The 21103-nt window shown below is 34.8% G+C and overlaps 1 protein-coding gene across 10 annotated transcripts in view; it reads left to right on the top strand.

Moving 5' to 3' along the window:
• Window positions 1-21103, top strand: part of ARAP2 (ArfGAP with RhoGAP domain, ankyrin repeat and PH domain 2) — a 192381-nt gene that overhangs the window by 13393 nt on the left and 157885 nt on the right. For all 10 annotated transcript variants that reach the window (XM_077879956.1, XM_077879929.1, XM_077879992.1 and 7 more), the window contains exons 2-6: window positions 2273-3339; window positions 12318-12376; window positions 13465-13541; window positions 14332-14423; window positions 16554-16907. In XM_077879956.1, coding sequence (XP_077736082.1) covers window positions 2432-3339; window positions 12318-12376; window positions 13465-13541; window positions 14332-14423; window positions 16554-16907 — 1490 coding nt within the window. In that variant the 5' untranslated portion in view covers window positions 2273-2431. The remainder of the gene's footprint in view (window positions 1-2272; window positions 3340-12317; window positions 12377-13464; window positions 13542-14331; window positions 14424-16553; window positions 16908-21103) is intronic.

The following is a 21103-nucleotide window of genomic DNA, read 5'->3' on the forward strand; positions in this document are numbered from 1 at the left end:
CTGATACATGGAGGCCGGGCTCAGGGATTTATTTGGAGACTGTTAGAACCCAGGCAAGCGATCTAATGAGCATCTGAACCATGGCAAGGTCGGTGAGGACAGAGGAGTGTATTAGTCAGCTTGGGCTGCTGCAACAATATGGTAGCACACTGTTTGGTTTAAAAAACAAACCTTATTTTCAGGAGACAGGGGAATCCAAGATCAAGGTGTTAGCCAGTTTGGCAATCATTATTTCCATTTGTGATGTGCAAAAACAAATTAGATAATATATTTATTTATAAAATAATTGTGTAGAGCAAGAGCAGTATAGCTGACAATTAGTTTCGTATGTAGTGTTGAGGTTTAGCGTTTTACCTTTTTTTTTGTACTGACATTTTGTCATTTTGAGTGTAACAGGGATACCTTATTGTCAAAGTCATTTCCTGCCTTGTTCTCTTGTTTATGTTTTTATTTCTCTACTTCTGCAGTGCTGCCTGAGTACAGTGTGTGCTTTCTCTTAGTTCACGTACCTATGTGTCAGTGTTTGCTTAGATTTTTTAAAAAGTCAAAACAGTAGCTTTTAGGTTCCTGGCAGATAAGACATGCAGTGTCTGAGTTGTGCTTTTTGGAGAGCTATTTCAATATGTGATTTCCAGAGACATTGCTTCAACACTTGTTCAGATCAATTTACCTGGGTGGGACATGTGCCCTTTTATTATTTCAGCGTATGTTATGCATATTCTATACTTGTTCCTTTTTATTGAAGTATGATACCCAGAAATGTGCACATAGCATACATTTTCACAAACTGCACAGAGTCATATAAACAGCACCTAGATGAATTGACTTTTTAAAACATTTAATAATGTTGGTTGGGAGAAAAATGAACCTATGTGAGTCTGCTGCATATAAAGGAAAATGTGACCTTTAAACTTTTTCCTTTTCCTTTCATGTTGATTTATTTCATGTTATCTATTGTATTTAAGAATTAACTATTCAGCTAGTCTTATCTTGTATATCAATATTGTACATAAAATGCTACTGCATTTTTTAAAAAAAGATTTTCTTAGAGAAAGAGTGTATGTACCTCTCCAGCATGGTAGGAGACTGGTAGAAGGAGAGGGAGAACCAGACTCCCTACTGAGCAGGGAGCCCAATGCAGGGCTCAGACCCAGGACTCTGGGATCATGACCTGACCTTGAAGGCAGACACTTGACCAACTGAGCTACCCAGGTGCCCTAAATGCTACTGCATTTTTGTTTTTTGTTTTTTTTTTGTTTTTGGTTTTTTTTTTTGTTTGTTTGTTTTTTGCTACTGCATTTTTGAAATGAAAATAATTTACCTGAGAAGTATGCTTAATTGTGCTTTTTTTTTTTTTTTTAAATTTATGATAGTCACACACAGAGAGAGAGAGAGAGAGAGGCAGAGACATAGGCAGAGGGAGAAGCAGGCTCCATGCACTGGGAGCCCGATGTGGGATTCGATCCCGGGTCTCCAGGATCGTGCCCTGGGCCAAAGGCAAGCGCCAAACCGCTGCGCCACCCAGGGTTCCCTTAACTGTGCTTTTTAAGAGTCTTTGAAGAAAATATTAAAGGGGAAAGTTCATATCTAGTTACTGTTAAGAGAAATTATCTAAAATTTGGAAATCAAAAGAACGTACAGCATGTTCTTTCATTGCCTTGTGCGGGGGGTGTTATTTAACAAGCCCACCCTAGGGGTATTTAATTCTTATTTTGTGCTCTACTTTCTATTTACTGTTTAGTTAGAGCCCTGAACAGGGAAATTACCTGTTAGCTTATAGATTTTTGTCTGGTAGAGCAATAACTGCAAAGGTTATGGTTTTATTGTCCTGTAGGACATTAACTAGTCTTTGTAATCTAACCTACCAATCTTAGTCTAACACTTAAAAAAAAGGTTTTTCTGATGGGCTGTCTAAACCTGTTCCATAAGTGCTCCTGGAAACTAGATTTACCATCTTACTGGTCCTCTCTTTAATTAATGGGTTGAATAAATTATTTGACATGTTTTATATTTTGGGAAAGTCATTGTTTTACCTTTTTGAAAATCATTATTGGTTTGACATGACATTTCCTTCCTGTATCTTCACACTCTACCTAGGAATTGGCTTATATTAGGGCATGCACAGTAATGCTAAAGATTCTAAATTCTGAGTGAGTGGTAGTAAGTATCCTCATTTCTGTTGTGTTTCTTCAGAGAAAGTTTATAAGGTAAAACTAGGTTTTACTAACTAAAATGTCCTAATAAATTAATACTTTTTTTTTTTTTTTTTTAGGCTTAAGCACATAAAGCATTCACTGTGAAGGAAATAACATTTTGAGACATTTTTCTGCTGCAAGTGATAGAGAAAAAACCAATACAGAAGTGCACTCTCCTATGCGTGTACCTCATTGTACTGCTTTTGATATATCAGCTTAGTAATGAAGCCACCATTATGTCCTCAGTCAGTGAAGTAAATGTTGATATCAGAGATTTCCTAATGAGCATTAATTTGGAGCAGTACCTCCTACACTTCCGCAAGTTTGGTTTTAATACTGTGAAAGACTGTGCAGCAATAAATGATGGTGTGCTACACAAAATTGGAATATCACCTACAGGACACCGGAGGAGGATACTGAAGCAGTTACAGATAATCTTGTCAAAAATGCAAGATATCCCAATATATGCAAATATCCATAAAACAAAGAAGGACGATGAGACTTCAGAGGATCACCACGCTCCATCTTCTGGCCAAAATACCTCCATAGAACTTTCAGATACAGGTGGTGTCCAGACACCTAGCCCGACGCAGTGGGAGACCGTTATCAAAAATCTTGATCGAAATGACGTTAGTGTAGAAAATAGCCAGTCTCTTAAATCAGATGATAAGCTGTCTCTTCTTAAACACAACTTTCCCATTCCAGAAGAAGAACGACACCTGAATTTGAGTTCTTTTCAACATACTTTATTTGGTAATGAAAATATTAAAATAGAGTCTCTGATTACAGAGAAAACTACAGATTGCACAAGTGAAGAACAACAAACCATAAGATTTGATTTGCTCTCAGAAAATGCGAGCAAGCATCCTGATGCAGATCCTGAATGCCTTTCCTCCCTTGGCTGTTCAGACTCGGAGGCAAATTCTGGAAGTGGAACTAATGGTTTAATAGAAAGATCACCACCATCCCCATTCTTTCAATTTCAAGGAGAAATGGTTGTAAATGATTTGTATGTCCCATCATCTCCAATCCTGGCACCAATGAGAAGCCGTAGCAAGTTGGTTTCAAGACCATCTCGATCTTTTCTACTAAGACATCGGCCTGTGCCAGAGATTCCCGCATCAACAAAAGGAATTTCAGGGAGGTAAGAATTTTTTTTAAAAGATTTTATTTATTTATTCATGAGAGACACAGACAGAGAGCTGGATGCGGGATTCCATCCCAGGACCCTGGGATCACACCCTGGGCTGAAGGCAGTCGCTCAACCACTGAGTCACACAGGGGCCCCAGGAGGTAAGAAATTTTATGATGAGCCATAAGTATTAGATTTGGGGGGGGGGGATTTAGTTAATTTTAATACATATTTTTAATGTTTGTAAGTTCGGCTTGTAATAATTTACCTACTCAACCAACCTTTTTTTTTTTTCCTTTTAAAAGTAGAAAATACCATTTCTTTTGTATACTATTTCTCAGAATCTGTTTCCAACTTATAACTGCCTGAGACTCCTAGTGTTCTCCCATGTGATTGGGAGAAGTTCCCTTCCTTTATTTTTACCTGGCCGTTCCTTCCCATGCCTTCCTTTCACACCTGGTATTACATTCTTCTACAAGTGCAGTTCTCATATTGGAATTGCTGATTCTGTCTCCCCACTGGATCTCTTGTTCTTTGGCAGGGGCCACCATTCTAATGTTCGTATCTCCACTGCCTGACACTACATGTTGGCATGAATTAATAATTCAAGGTACATCTAGGGAGCACCTGCTTGGTACCAGTCACTGTGCTAAGTGCAGAGGAGGTAGGGAGGGATAAAGGCGCATGAGGAATAGTGTAGGAGACAGATGTAAAAACATGGTCACAGTACAGTGCGGTTCACTCGAACCGGAATTCTACAGAGGGGCCCACCAGCGTGTTGGACTGTTAGTACTTTGAAGTAACTGCTGAGTCTGAGAGCTGACTTAACAGCAGAGAGAGCTTTCATCCCTTTCTCAAAGTTACACCTAAAATAGTTGTGGTTTTCTCCAGGGTTGTGGTGGGATGTTTTTTTCACTGAAAGCTAACACTTGCCTCTCTACTGGGAGTCATGAGGTGGTTCAACTGTTAACTGCTGTGGTACAAAATGCGATTACAGATTTCCTGCACAGGCTCCAGCCTGGCAATTCTGCAAGATCCTCCTTCCCTGCTTGCATCGACTCTGCCCCTACTGCTGGTACTTTGCCTTTGGGCATCGTTTGTGGTAGTTATAGTGCAAGATCCTGGTTGTGTTTGCAGAAGAAAATGTGGAAGTTTAGTATTTGCCAAAGAAAATATGGCAATTTCTGGGATTGTTGATTTAAGAACCTCTCATTAGAACATAAACTCTTTGAGGGAAGAGGTCCTACCTTCTCTTTTTCTTGGCATCCCTAGTGCCAACAGCAATGTGTAGTCTTCCTTGGAAGTCAGTAGTGGTAACAGTGTCATTTATTAAACACGCTAGGTCTTAGTTTGGTTTATAATTTACCATGGGTTATCTTAATCTCACAGTGGCCCTGTGATATAGATAACATTCATCCATTTTCTTATAAGGTAATTTTTCTAGCATTACATGTGTAGTAAACTGGGCTTTCATTCCGGTACATTAGACTCTAGAACCCACTCACTTTTTAAATCACTCATTTAGAAACTGTACTTAAAAAATGTTGATTAGATATATGAGAATTGAAGTATTAGTTACAAATGTAGAAGATGACCAATTTCGTATGACACTTTAGTTTTAAAATGTTTTGCTAATTTTAAACAAAAGAAAGCAACTGGGAACCGACTGCTATGAGTACACACATCAAAAGTCTATCTTGGCCAGAACAGAATCCTTTTGGGAGTCATAAGGATAACTTCAGATAGGAAACCTTTGGCTTAAGTTTTAAACAAGATGTGCTATTTTTCATACAGTTTTGAAAATCTTTTGATGTTTATTCAGTTGTAAGTAAGCTTTATTTCCTATGAAAGTCTTGTTATTCACATTGTTTGTGAGTTAGGAGTCTTTGAAAAATGAGAATTGAAATAACGTTAAAACTATTCTTAAGTAACTGAGTACTGGCTGCTTCATAGTCCTGCCAGATTACCCCTGGTAACCCTGCTTCTTTGATTATGGCAGTAAATGGTACCTATGTATCTATGGTGTTCACATCATAAAGTGAGAGTGTAAACTAAATTATTTTCAGACTTCACAGTGTTTTTCCTTGTGGTCCCGGCCTGAATTGCAGATAGTAATTTTGCAAGATTTTAAAATGTTATAATGGGACTTTAAAAATAGAACTGTGGATTATATAACCTGAGATTCTCTGTAATCAGACAACATCTAGATGATATTTTAGTATATTTCTCGATGTACCAAATAAAATTTCTTCGTGGCCAGTGCTTTTAACAATTTTTTTTTTTTTTTTTTTTTTTTTTTTTTTTTTACTAGTTAAGCATTTTATGTATCTGTTAAAGGTATATATGTTTTCCTGGTGTGAGGCCCTTTGTTGAAATCCTCCCCCCTGCCTCTCCACTCTTTATTTAACTGACACAACTGACTCATGGTCAAATGGATTATCTTTGTCCTTGCTTTGAGTTTTTCCTGAATTCCTTGCCTGCTCCTTTTCCTGGAAAGACTGGGCTGGATGGGGCTATTGGACAGTGAATCTCAGGGTCTCTTTTTTGGCTTAAAGAGTCAGCTCTTCCCTTATCAGCTTCACCTGGACGTCTTGCAGAAACTGAGTTCCAGCATCTTGCCCTTTCCCTGGGTTTGACCTGTGACCCTGGAGGATTCTCATCAGTGCTCAAGGCAGGAAAGAGAAAGTATCTTTCAGCCACCTTACCCATCCTGCCAGTTTCAAGGTTTTCATCTTTTCACGCAACTATTTTATCCTTGAGACCAGTCTTAAAGCCCCTCTCTTTTAGGTATCATGCCTCTGAATATTTTTAGGAAAGGAAAATGAGCAGAGATGGAGGGAGAAGGATGATGGGCATCACTGCGTTGTGGTCAGAGAACATCTGTTATAGTTTAGGACTGTCATACCGTATTGATTGATGGCCCTTTAAAAGTTTGAAATCTAAACCTGAAGTCTCCAGGCTTCTTTGAACTCTATTAAAAATAGCAATCTTAGATATTTTTCCCTAGATAGACATGATGCAGACATTAGAGATGGTTTATACTATTTTAGACTTTAATGTTGAAATCTATGTGAGCAGAAAATGTACAGTAAAGTACTAAGCAGTTGTTGGGTGCATCCAATAAGAAAAATACAGAAACTCATCTGATCTTTCTTATGCTCAAGAAAAATTGCACATTTCATGTTACAATGAAAAAAATTTGTATTAGTAATTCAAAATTCTTTTAAAATGCACTCCTATAAATTCTATGAAAAAATAGGCTGATTAGTTCAATATTCGCAAAATTTTGATGTCATCTAAATAAATCAATTTACATAAGTAATAGTTTGATTTATTCTTAGAGGGTGATGATATATGTCTGCTCCATACTTTTTATAAGTAAAAAGACATTAGGTTTATACTTTTTTATTTTTCATGATTAAAAACACCACTTTATTTTTTTTAAAAAAATATATACATATTTTTAGTTTTTGCTTAGATTCCAGTTAACATACGGTGTAATATTAGTTTCAGGTGTAGAATATGTGATTCAGCACTTCAGTACAACACCTGCTGCTTATCACAGCAGGTGCCCTTCCTGAATCCCCATCACCTATCCCCTCTGGTAACCATCAATTTGTTTTCTATAGTTAAGAGTGGCTTCTTGGATTAACTCCCTCTCCCCCACCCCTTTGCTCATTTGGTTTCTTAAATTCCACATATGAGTGAAATCATATTGTATTTGTCTTTTTCTGACTTATTTTGTTTAGTATTACACTCTCTAGCTCTATCCATGTCCTTGTAAATGGTCAGATTTCATTCTTTTTTTTTGTGGCTGAGTAATATCCTGTGGGGGCGGTGTGTGTGTGTGTGTATCTTTCTATATACATCACATCTTTTTTATCCATTCATCAGTTGTTGGGCATGGGCTGTTTCCGTATTTTGGCTGCTGTTGATAATGCTGCTTTAATATTGGGTGCATGTGTCCCTTTGAATCAGTATTTTAGTATCTTTGGGCTAAATACATAGAGTTGCTGGGTCATAGGATAGTTCTATTTTGTACTTAATGAACAGCTTCCATACTGTTTTCCAGTGGGGCTGCACCAGTTCACATTCCCACCGACAGTGCAAGAGGGTTCCCCTTTCTCCACATTCTTGCCAATACTTTTCTTGTGTTGTCAATTTTAGCCATTCTAACTGGTGAGAGGTGATCTCTCATTGTGGTTTTGATTTATATTCTCTGCCTGATGATGAGTGATGTTGAGCATCTTTTCCTGTGTCTATTGGCTGTCTGGATGTCTTCTTTGGAAAAATGTCTGTTCATGACTTCTGCTCATGAAAAAATAAATTTTGAGCTACAATTTTTGCTAGTTAATTAAAAAAAGTGAGAATAATGATCTAGATTTTTGTGTTCTAATCCTTTTGTAATTGGATCCTAATTTAATCTAATCCTAAGGACATTTTTTGGAACTTCTTGGATTGAGACTTAATTATCTCTGCCTTGTAAATTTCATATTCTTGATCTGTGCTGTAGTTAATATACTCTAATGTTTTCTGAAAGCAGATTTGTGTGTTTTAGATATTATGTAACCTCAAGGCAGTTTTATTTATTTATTTATTTATTTATTTAAAGATTTATTTATTCACAAGAGACACAGAGAGAAAGAGGCAGAGACACAGGCAGAGGGAGAAGCAGGCTCCATGCAGGGAGCCTAACGTGGGACTCGATCCTGGGACTCCAGGATCATGCCCTGGACTGAAGGTGGCGCTAAACTGCTGAGCCACCAGGGCTGCCCTCAAGGCAGTTTTCAACTGCTGCCTGATGATTATGGTTTTCTTTTGAATTCATTTCTGTAATGACCTGTAGTTAGTCTGTTGTAGTTAGTCTGTTTTGAATTGCAAGAATTGCATTTTTTTAAAAAAACATTCTGTGAAACGATGGTCCATCTATAGTGTGTAGTTATTTTTTGGTGTGGCTGCCTTGTCTAAGTAACAGGTAAGTATAGATCATAAAGGGAGATCTTTAATTAACCTTCATAGCAGTGCTTTTCTTGGTAGTTTTAGTAATTAAAACATGTGGAAAAATAACTTCTGTATGTATGCTTAATATTCACTCTAATCAGTTATTTTTTTGCAACTTGGTGTTTTACTTAATATTATTATTTTTGAGATTTGTCCACATTGATGCACATATTCTATGCAATAACTGCTGTATAGTCTTACTAGGTTGTTGATGTTTTCTCTATCACAAGTGAAAAGTGAATATTTTTAAGGACTTTAAGAAATAAATGTGCACAGAAGGTTTACTGGGAGGACCAACTGTTTTTTACTCTAATACGTATTATAATTGGTTTATTCTTGCTTGTTTATATTGTGAAGAGCACACTTTAAATGTTTTAAAAGCATTTTTTCATGAATCCTCATGATATTCCTAGGAAGCAGGTGCTGGTTTTTATTCCCCTTCAATAAATGAGGAGACTGTTAGGTAACTTGACCGAGGTCACAAAAACATAATTAACAAGAGAAGGTGATAGCTATTGCTTTTCTTTATGGGTTTTTCATTTTTGTAAATCAACCATGCTTTATATTTCAAATTTAAAAGTTTTTAGGATAAGTGGTGGGAAATCAATAGGCAGAAATGAGGAAAAAGTGTGAGCTTTGCCTCTTATTTGCTGTGCGACTTGGGCTAGGAGAGTCTCCTTTCTTTATTGGTGGGATTAGGACACCAAGTCTTATTGCACAGGTATCTTATGAGGATGAACGATGAGATGCAGATATATAAATTCCTAACATAATGCTTTGGGCATAATAGGTATTAGAATATAAAATAGCTTGTGGTGATTTATTCATAGATAAATGAGAATATAAATTACTGATTACTGATTTTCAAAACAACTTATTTTTCTGTATTGAGCTAACCTTTCATTAACAGTAGATCAAATGAAGTTGGTTGATAGATTTGGTAATTGCTTGCAGGTGGATATTTAGCATAAGAATTAATTAAAATCACAAACTTTTTTTTCACATTTTATATGGCTAATAGTGAAACCAGCAAAATGCTTTAAAATAGCACTAATGAAAAAAAACAAAAAATAAAACAAAAAAAACCCCATCACTAATGGTGTTTTATATTTTATACTTAAAAAGTAAAGTATATTTTTATACTTAAAAAATGTAAAGTATATACGTATATTTTTTGTACTTAAAAAATGTAAAGTATATTTTTATACTTAAAAAATATAAAGTGTATTTTTTATACTTAAAAAATGTAAAGTGTATTTATATAGTAAAACCAGCAAAATATGCTTTAAAACACCACTAATGGTATTTTATATTTTATACTTAAAAAATATAAAGTATATACTTAAATTCTAATTCCTTTTCAAATATGTTTTCAGTGTATGTAAAATGTTAACTTCTCATTAATGTTATTCAATATTTTATGTATTAAAAATATAATTTTCTTTTTTGGTTTTGGTTTTTGTATTTAAGACACATTTATGTATTCAAAGTTTGCAAAGATTTTCTTGTGTGTATTTCCAGTTTTAGAGCTTTAGCATTGACATATAGGTCTAAACTCCAGTTCAAGTTAACTTTGTATATGGTATGAAGTAATGGTTGGTATCCGCTTCATTTTTGCATTGAGATAACCAGTTCCAGTCTTGAAAAGACTATTCTTTCCCCAATGAATTGCCTTCACATTTTGCTCAAAAACCAGTAGACCATAGACATGTGGGAGTTAGTGGTACTTTTATTCTGTAACATTAATTTATGTGATTATCCTTTCATCAGTAACACCCTGATTTGACTGCAGTAGGTTTAGATTAAATATTGAAATTGTATAAATCTTCCAATTTATTCTTCTGAATATTTTTACCATTCCAGGTTATTTATATGTGGATATAAATTTTAGAGTTACCTTGTCAATTTCTACATAAAAGCTCACTCGAATTTTGTTCGAGGTTATGTTGACTGTGTATATCAATATGTGGGGACTTGACATGTTATCGATAATTGAGTCTTCCAATCCATTAGCACGATATATCTATTTATTTTGGTTTTTAATTATTCAATGTTACATGGTTTTCAGTGTGCTGATTATGTTTTGATAAACTTACTCCTTAGTATTTCGTGTTATGGATATTATTATAAAAGTTGTATTTCAAACTATTTTCCCAGTTGCTCATCGTGAGTATTTGGAAATACTATTGAATTTATTAACACTTTCCTCTTATTGTGGGACCTTGCTAAACTTATTAATTTGGGAGTCTTTTTGATAACTTCTTAGGATTTTCTACTTAATAGATACCTTCTGCTTATAAAGATCTTCCTTTCCAGTGTACATGCCTTTTCCTTCATTCACTTACATTGCACTGGCTGAGACCCTCTGAAATAATGTGAATGTAAGTAGTAAGAGCAGACCTCCTTATCTTTCTTAATCTTAAGAAAAACCATTCAGCCTTTAATATGAATTATGTTGTAGGTTTTTCATAAATGCCCTTTATTAGGTTGAGGAGGTTTTTTTCCATTCCTTGCTTACTGAGAGTCTATTATAAATGGATGTTGAATTTTGTTCATTGGTTTTTCTGAGTCTGTTGTCATTGAAAATGTGATTTCTTTCCTCTTTCATTTTCTTAATTTGGTGAATTACATTGAATTTTTTCATGTTAAACCAACTTTGCTCTTTTGGGCTAAAGCTCATCTGATTATAAAATATTATTCTTTTTTATAGGTTGTTAGATTTAATTGCTAATATTTTGTTAACGAGTTTTGCATCTGAGTTCGTGAGGGATATTTCTCTAACAGTTGTCTGTAGTTTTGTTTTTGACTGGCTTTGTGTCTGTAGTACTGACCTTATGGGATGAATTGGGAAATAGTTCCTCCTTCCCTATTTTCTGAAAAAGTTCACATAGAATTGGTATTATTTCTTTTTGAAATGTTTGATGGAATTAACCAGTGAAGTATCTCGGCCTAGAGTTTTTTGTAGGTAGGTGACTAATTACTAAATTCAGTTTCTCTGACAGAGGGATATTAAGATTTTTGTATTTATTCTTTATATAGTTGATAATTTATATCTCAGAGGATTTTTCAGTTTCATCTAAATTGTTGAATTTATTGACATAAAGTTTTTTCTTAATACTCTGTAATTATCTCTTTAATGTTTATAGGATTTGTAGTGATGTCCTGTTTTTCATTCCTGGTACTGGTAGTTCTCTTCTGTCTTGCTTTTATTTTCCTTCCCTGAGTTTTATTAGTTTTATCAATCTTTTTGAAAAACCAGCTTTAGTTAAAATGACTTTAAAATGTTGTCTATGTTTTATTTCATTGGTTTCTCTTCTTTATATCCTTGCTTGTAGTTATTTGGGCAGATATATATTTAAGAGACATTAAGGACCCTGTCTTGATCCTTACGTTTAGATGGAAAAATAGAACTCTTTCGTATAGTAGTGGGTATTCATTATAGCTGTTTCCACAGTGTTTTCCTCTGTCATTGCTATAATGTTATATTCTAATTAATTACCTAAAATCTTTCTCTCCCAAGGCAGCAAATTTTTTGAGAAAAGGTCTTGTGTACTTTCATGCTGTGCCCATGGAGTCAACATATTTTTGACTCAGTATTGTAAAGCTAATGATGAAAAGACTACATAAATATTGAAATCTAGTTAGAAAATTAGTTTCTCACAAGGGGTATGGCTAGAAGTTTTGAAATTCCAATGAACATACTAGCATTGGGCAACTTCATTCGTTTACTTTTTGTGAATTATAAATGTGTGAGGCAAATACTTGTAATACCCAGTGAAGTCTTTTCAAGGCTATTTAGAAAAAAACAGTTATGGAATTCAGCCATTCTATTTAATTAAAATCAGTTAAAATCTGTTTATTTTTGAATAGTATTTTTTTTTCTACTTAGAAGAATGTTTGTCTCTATAATTCATCCTTTACTCGAAATAGTAACTTAAGTATTTTTGCTTATCTATTTTAATTTATCTGTTTTCCACCTTTGCTTTAAGCTATTACCGTGAGAGAAGAAATGTTGCTACCTCAACTGGAAAGTCTGTGACACAGGAAAGTGAGTCTTTGCATTTAAAGTCTTTGTAAATTAGCACTCATTTGACAATCCTAAATATGTGAAAATTGTGATTAAAAAAAAAAGCCCACCTGTGGAATAGAGAATAATGAGAATAACTCTCTACTAGGGTTCATAATACCTTAGATACTTTTAAAGATGAGTGAATAAAAGATAGTAATATATACTTAGACTCCTAAACATCTGGATATACTACTGTAAAAAGATTTTTTTTTGCACAAGGCTTCATTTATCATTAGCCACAGTTGAAGGCATTTAGCTAAATTAAGTGGTTTCTGACAGTCTGAGCTACAGGACATAGATTTATGGAAAGTGATTTTACTATGGTAACTGGAAAGGGCTGACATTACTTAGGTAAATTGATCATTGACAGAGGCTCTTCTTTTTGAAAATTCTGCTTCTATAAGTTCAGGAACATTCTTCTTAACAATAAGATGGCAAACACTTGGTTACTGACCCTTTAAAATTTTCTTGTTGTAACAAACTGCAAGTGTTAAATTCTTTCTTATAAATCTGTATAATTCGTAGACAGTAGATATTCTCTTGAAATAACTTTTTTACAGGTGTGTTATTGGCTGTGATGTTAGATTATATTAAGTGGATTCTGGTATTTTGAATATAATACCTCGCTGTTATGTTGGTGAACTTTTAATAATTGGCAGATAGTAGACCAATACTCATTTTTTGCCACTAATACTGTTGTCTTATTTAGGAATTAGCATTATAAATGGCATCATTACTGTTTGCATCATATGTGGAAAACGTGCATAGTTACATTAACGTGGGTTTTAGAGGTTAACAAGGACATATATGACACATCACACTTTAAGAAATAATGAGTAATATGTTTTGGTTGTGAAGTGAGAGGTATACACAGTGAGTGCTACATCAAGAAGACCATGGGAAGAGTTGATTTGGGGGTGAAAATTAAAAGCATAATTTTGGACTCTCAGAGAAGAAAGATTATATAAGTTGTGATATGGCTATAAAATAATTAAACAATTACCTTTAAAAATAATATTCCACATTATTCACGTCTTTTCATTCTCATTCTATCATTTCTCCAAAAGATTCAAGTGAGGAAAATTCATCTTCCATTTTTCCTTATGGAGAGACCTTTCTCTTCCAGAGACTAGAAAATTCCAAGGTTAGTTCCATACATTTTCATTTTTTCCATATCCAAGTGTTTGCACCTCTGTTTATATTTGCCTCTTCATTTTCCTTTAAAATGTTTGAAAAATGAGTTACTTTTTTTTTTTTTTTTTTTTTTAAGAATGAGTTACTTTGAAGGGAGACATTTCTAGTCAGTAAAATTCTGTTCAGTAAAATCATGGTGAATGTGTTTCTTTATACTTCATAAAACATGTTCAATTTCAGGAATACAGATGGCTGGATTTTCGGAATTTTCCATTTTTCAGAATTTTCCAAAAGATAAGTTAAAGACAAACTCCCAGAGAAAGCAAAAGCAAACAAACAAAAATCCCCTTGATTTTGCTTTTGCCTTATACCCAAATATCTACTTCTATTTACATATCTTAATTATTTTGTTTATTAGCCTCTGAAGTGCTTGTGCTCTTTTTTGTATTTTATATCCTGATTGCAATAGAAGAGGAGTTGGAAGACAAAAAGTGACAAAGTAAAAGTAAATAAATTTTGTTCTTGGTTGGCATCTTCTGTTTTTCTTGATTGAAATGATAAATTATTAATGATTTAAATATAATATTGGAAAAGGCATCAAAAGACCTTTTTTAAATATAGTCTCACTAGTTAAGTTACTTTTACCAAAATTGATCTAAGCAGTTAGACATTTTTGTAATAAAACTAAACTTAGATATTGTGGGTGTTTGTAGAATATTGCTATTCTAAAAATAGTGTGTGTGTATATGTATATTTTTTATTTTTATTTTTTAATTTTTGTATATGTATATTTTTAATAGAAGAGGTCTATAAGGAATGAATTTTGGACCGATGAAGAAACACTCAAAGGGGATACAATTAATGAAAGAAACTCTTTTCTCATCAAATCAAGGTACGAGTCATGGCTGATGATGATTAATTCTTTTGAATAAATGTTATACAGTGTTGATTCCTGCTCATACTATATATCTAAGAAAATAGTTGACATTGGTAAGTTCAAATCTTTCTAGATGTTTCAGTATTGGCATTAATTCAATGAATGCCAATTCAATTAATTCAGTATTCATATTAATTCAATTAATAATTGAATTTAGAATCTGTAAATTGAGTGCATAGTGATATTCTGCAGCAGTTTGTTTTCTTGGTTGAAACCAGTTTTCCTGTTCCAAAATTGCAGATACGTGGTCCCCTTAACTGCACGTTAAAGATGAGAAGTTATGTTAATATGAAGGATGAAAGGGGCAGTACAAAAAATATGACTGAGGTGCAGAATTTTTATAAATGTAATATACTCTTTTTACTGGAAGTTCAACATTGGCAAGTGGCTTGGCAATTATCCAGTTATTTGGATCACACATGATATTAAACAGAGTTTGTGAGGCACCAGCTTAAATTTTAGTTTTCTCAGCTTTATTAGGCCTTGGTGTACTACAATATTACATAATGTTCATTTTAGTTTTGATTTTTATCCTTTCCAAGGCTGACATTGTTGTGAGTTTTTTTTTTTGTTTGTTTTGTTTTTTGTTTTCTGTTTTTTAAGAGGTGGGGGAAGAGAGGGAGGGAGAGAATCTTAAGCAAGCATCACATCCAGCACAGAGCCTGAGGTGAGGTATAGTTCCACGACCCTGAGATCATGACCCGAGCTGGAATTGAGAGTTGAACGCTTAACTGACCGATCCACCCTGGCCCCCCAGTTGTGGGTTTTCTTGAATTGAAACTAAATAATTTGAGGACCTTCAGTTAGCATTTGATATGAATGTATTATAATGCAAAATGTGGAAGGGGCCAGGTTAAATCATTCTTTTAATGAAGTAACAGTTTTTAGAATGCTGTATCTGTATAGCATAGGATGTAATTTGACCCCTGTCTGTATCTATTTCATTGATTAGCAAAAACTTCTTTGTGATGAGTTTTATTATACCTAAATGAGTGAATCTGTTTTGTCATTTCTTCAGTCCATAGCAATATGCTTAGCTATTATGAAATGTGTTCCAGTGAATATTACAGGTTATACTGCTTTTACCTTTTATTTTATTTTTTTTTATTTTTTTTATTTTTTAAATTTTTATTTATTTATGATAGTCACACAGAGAGAGAGAGAGAGGCAGAGACAGGCAGAGGGAGAAGCAGGCTCCATGCACCTGGAGCCCGATGTGGGATTCGATCCCAGGTCTCCAGGATCGTGCCCTGGGCCAAAGGCAGGCGCTAAACCGCTGCGCCACCCAGGGATCCCTGCTTTTACCTTTTAATTGCACCTTGACTCTTCTTCATTTTCTGGGCAACACTGTGGTGCAGTTTTTCCTCATTCATGTTGTAAAATAGTACAAAAGCTTTTACCAGTTGGATATACTCACTTTTTTAAATTTTATTTTATTATTTATTTATTTATTAAATTTTTTTTACATTATGATAGAACATAGAATTCTTGGAATTGAATAGTAGAGAGCCAGAGAGGGGCAACAGGTTTGGAAGTAGTATCTCCAAATAGATGAGGTAGTGGTTCATGATGTGGCCCAGGGACTAGCTGTTGGGCTGGCTACATAATGGTGTTGGTGAAGATAGGAAATCGTGATGCAGAGAATATGGTCAAGCTCCACCCTTACTACTGATCTGCATCCAACCCCCCAGAAAAATGATCGGTTTAATGATCAGATTAATGACCTATAAGAAAAATGATCCTTCTAGCAGTGTTCAAATATGTCTTAGTATAATTCGAGATTTCTATTTAATATTTATGAAGGAATTTAAAAAATTATCAGATGGGTGAATTGAATTCCTAAGAGTTTTCTGACCTTAAATTTCTGTGATTTCAGGGCACCTGGGTAGCTCAGTCAGTTAAACATCGGTTTCTTGATTTCTGCCCAGGTCATGATCTCAGGGTTTCATGATCTTAGGGTTCTCTCTCAGAACAAACAAATCTTAAAAAAAAAAAAAATTGTGATTTGTATAAATTTGCAATGTAACCAATGGTTTAAATGACATATGACACTCTGAAATGTTAACACCATTTATTTCCATTTAGCATATATGATAACAAGAAGGAGAATATAAGTGAAGACAAAGTGGAAGATATTTGGATACCTCGAGAAGACAAAAATAATTTTCCAAGAGACTCTGCTTCAGAATCAGAATATTCAACAGTAGAAGAATGCTTTCAGAGTTTAAGAAGAAAAAACTCAAAGGCATCTAAAGCTAGGACTCAGAAAGCATTGACTGTGGACCCTGTCAATAGGCACAGTTATCCATTAAGCTCAACAAGTGGAAATGCTGAGTCCACAGTCGTTTCTTCAAATGCAATATCTCCCTATGCCTGTTTTTATGGATTCTCTGCAAGGAAAGTTAAATCGGGATGGCTAGACAAGCTCTCTCCTCAAGGGTATGTAGTTACTCTTTTTTTTTTTTTTTTCCTCTAAGTAGCATATTTGTAACTGTTCAAGTTTATGCATTTCTAAACTTGCTAGGTTGCTGCTACTTCTCACCCCTCCCCCACCACCATGCACACAGTTTTTAGGGACTTTCAGTGCACTTTTGCAAATGTTGCTCTTTAGACATAAGGAGGAACATGTGCAGTGTACTATGTGGAATGATGGGATAAGGTTCTGAACAGCAAATTGAAATGGAAAGTTGCAATTTCACATCTAGATTTTTAATGTTAGTTTCTGACATTACACTAAAATGCACTGTGTCCCAATTTGTGGCAAAGAAAAACAACACAGATTGAGTTGGTATTACTACGCCCACGCTGTTTGGCTTTTGCTCATATTATAACAGTGTTCTGTTTGGGAATACAAGTCTTAATTGTAGTTAGGGAAAGTACATCATTGTTAGATTTTGGGCTTCCCTGTTACTGATATATTGTTTTGATTTTCGTATTTTGCATAGAAGTCAGAGTCCCTTGAATATTTTACTTTTGAAACATCTATCATTTCAGATGTTTATAAAGAAACTTCTGTCCCTTAGGGGTTTTACTGTACTGAGAAATATTTGGGAAGGGATTATATTTAATTAGAATTGTTTTCTGGTGTCCTAATATTTGAATGTCATTTTGAAATACTTGAAATATTCCTCATGAATTATTAAGTTATTTTGGGATTAAAGCTCTTGAGTTTAGGTAATTGACGTGGTGAGTCCCTACAATGTGCTGGTTTTCTTTACTCTTCTCCCAAAAATGTGCATCATTTCTGGAAAGCCTTGGTTGGACCTAAAATAAATTTTATTAGGAGAATATTACCAGAAGAAGCATTAATTGACTAGTGGGAAACAGATATTATATTTCTAAAGAAAGTGAAAAAGCCTCATACTTTTATGGTTAGTAATTATATGGTTAATACTTTATACCATTGCATTCTTTTAACAAATTAGATATTGAATAAACAGAAACAGAGTATTTCTTAGTTATCATGTCTTTTTTCTGGTTACATTATGATGACAGAGTAGTCAACTATGACTACTTTTCAGTCAGTCATCAGTATTATTGGTAACTACATAGTCTAGTAGCAAAGGTATGAATAAGCACTCAAAAGTAGAAGCAGGTGGCATAAACAGCTATTTTGAATATTCTCAAATCTTTCACTTATGTAAAATTGAAGTGTTTAGGGAGATCCTAGTGCTTTCTCCACTTACCACTGGAAGATTCAGCAGACTCTGGCTATAGAGCCCCCAGCAGCTGTGATTTCCTGCATGATCTCTGGTGGTACCTCACTCTCTGCAGGGTTGATATGTTTATGCTCCTGGCACACTGAAAAAACTTCACCATCATTGGCTACCTCTGGGACATTTAGAACATTTTTCCTCTCTCTTTATCAGAACTCAGATTTTCCATCCTTTCGATTCTGAATCTGCCTAGGGTTAGATGCTATAAGTTGTCTAGATTTATGTTTTTCCATTTTAGGGGAAATAATTGAGTTTTCTGGCTTAAAAGTTTTCCCCCTGGATACTGGGATGAATGAAGACTGTGAAATTAAAGGAACTTGTTATATCACCAAGAGATTAAACTCTTCTCCATGATTTTATTGCTATGATTTGAAAAGAAGTATTTGTTACTGGCCAAGAAGCATGTATTGTTTATTAGATCAGAAGTGAAGTAGAATCTTAATTTCTCCCTTTCCTAATTGGACTCTGTATGCTATTGTAAGGATGTTTAAGATGCTCATTAATTAGACAAAATGATGCTTGCCTACTCCTTAAGTAGAGGTTACTGAGCTTTATTTAACTCATGGTCACATGTCTGTTTGGTGCAGGTAGCACTCCAGTAGATGGCATTCTGAATTCCAGAGAGAAGGTATCAGCAAACTTTTTCTCTTTTTTTTTTTAAATATATTTTTTAAAGATTTTATTTATTTATTCATGAGAGACACAGAGAGAGAGAGAGAGAGGCAGAGACACAGGCAGAGGGAGAAGCAGGCTCCCTGCAGGGAGCCTAACGTGGGACTCGATCCCAGGTCTCCAGGATCATGCCCTGGGCCAAAGGCGGCTCTAAACCACTGAGCCACCCGGGCTGCCCAGCAAACTTTTTCTGTAAAGGATCAGATAAAAAATATTGTAATCTGTATACAGCCTCTCTGAGATATCTATGGGAAATGAGCAACTCGGCAGCTATAGCATGAAAGCAGCCACAGAGAATATGTAAACCTATGAATGAGGCTGTGTTTTAGTAAGGCTTTATTTATAAACACATAATGGGCGAGATTTGGCCCATGGGCCAATTAGGCATAAAACAGATTAGAGAGTTGGCCAGAACCTTATACCAGCTTCTTCTATCACCCCTGGACCCCAAGTAGAAAATTATAACAGGATACATTACAAAATAGGGAAACTACTTTCTATTATTCTAATAAACATAGAAGTCGTAAGAAGCAGGAGCCCTCTTTGAGGACCTTTGCACTTGTTCTTAATGCCTGGAATGCTCTCACCCATGGAGCAACATGGCTTGTACCCTCTCTCCCTCTCTTCTTGCTGTAATGTCTCCTTTGCATTGAGGTCCTGAACACTAAAGTTAAAATTGTCACTACCCCTCTCCTCACTACTCTGCAACTCCCTTAATTACTTTGTCTTTCTCTGTGAGTCTCATGTGACAGATGATTTATTTTATGAACACTCCATGGGGATAGTCATCTGTGTTGGTTTTTGTTTGCTCTGATATCCTCAACAGCTAGAATGTAGCCTGGCGTGTGGCAGATGCTCTTAGTATTTGTTGTTGAGTGAGATCAGTGAAAAAAAAAAAAAAACAAGCATTAGATGTATTTTTTCTTTAAATTTTTAAAAAATAGACAGCTTTTTTATATGTAAGGATTTTATAATAAAAACAGCTCTAAACACTATATTGGTTGAAAATCTGGAGGTGCTTTGAGAGTACTATGTACATTAACACTGCAATGGACTATCAGTGTTATTTTTATGGTTCTGTTTCCCTCTTAAAAACATGTTTATCAAAACACAGTTTAAAAACAAAGAACCACACTCAGTTATCCTTCTCTAAATAGTGTTTAAAACTGTCTTCAGTCATGAGGGCCATTAAACAAAATAATTAAATTTATAATCTGAGTTTATTTCACATGAGATTATCTATTTGCTTTTGTAATGGAAATGCCAGGCCTGAATCAGTGCATGGTATTTGAAAACTGCCTAAGATTTAGTAAGAGTGTAATTGTGTAACATCATGCGGCTGAAGAAATACTAAAGCATTTATAGTTGTGCTTAAAGTATGAACATTCACTTAGCTATTTGAATGATTTAATTATGACATCGCCTGATTCTATCAATTTCAAATATTGTATGGAAGGAACTTAATAAAATGTAGACCCTGGGTCTGTTATTAGTGTTTCAAACAGGTCAAGCAGATGAAAAACTTTAGTAAATGATACCTGTTTTAAAAAAGAACTCACTGGGTTTTGAGGATAAAAAGGCAAGTCTTTCTCCCTCCACTTTCCTGTCTGTAACTAATAAGCCGAAGCTCTTCACTCAATCTGAGTGAGTGCAAATATGAAAGACTGGATAGAATTTATTTCAGCATTTCCCAACTATGTAACTCAGAAGAAGAATCCTAGAAGTTGGTATAAAGAAAGGCAGATGCGGTGAATGTGCTGTACCCCTTCTGGGAGATGCACATAGTGATATATCCAAGCATAATGCAACAAAAGAACCTTTTTGACATTAAAAAAAATATTATATTTATTTATTGAGAGCAAGAGCCCTTGAGCAGGAACAGGATGAGGGGCAACGGGAGGAGGAGAAGCAGACTTCCTGTTGAGCAGGGAGCCTGATGTAAAGCTTGATCCCAGGATCCTGAGATCATGACCTGAACCTAAGGCAGACACCCAACTGATTGAGCCAGCCAGTACCCCCCCTCCTTTTTGACATTTTTAACTTGCTGTTTTGTGAAGATGTTTGTGTGTTCAGTATAACGCAGCAGCATTTTTATAAAAATTGCCAGTATCTTGAGGCATTCACATTTTACTTGAGAATATGTTTTGTGACTTTATTTCTTACTCACCTGAATACCTCTTTAACAAATTAACCTTTTCACCGTGGAGAGGCCTTGTGTGATAATCTGAACCTAGAACGGCAGAAGCT

The sequence above is a fragment of the Canis aureus genome, chromosome 2 (genome assembly GCF_053574225.1).
Source record: "Canis aureus isolate CA01 chromosome 2, VMU_Caureus_v.1.0, whole genome shotgun sequence".
In the NCBI taxonomy this organism is placed as follows: domain Eukaryota; kingdom Metazoa; phylum Chordata; class Mammalia; order Carnivora; family Canidae; genus Canis; species Canis aureus.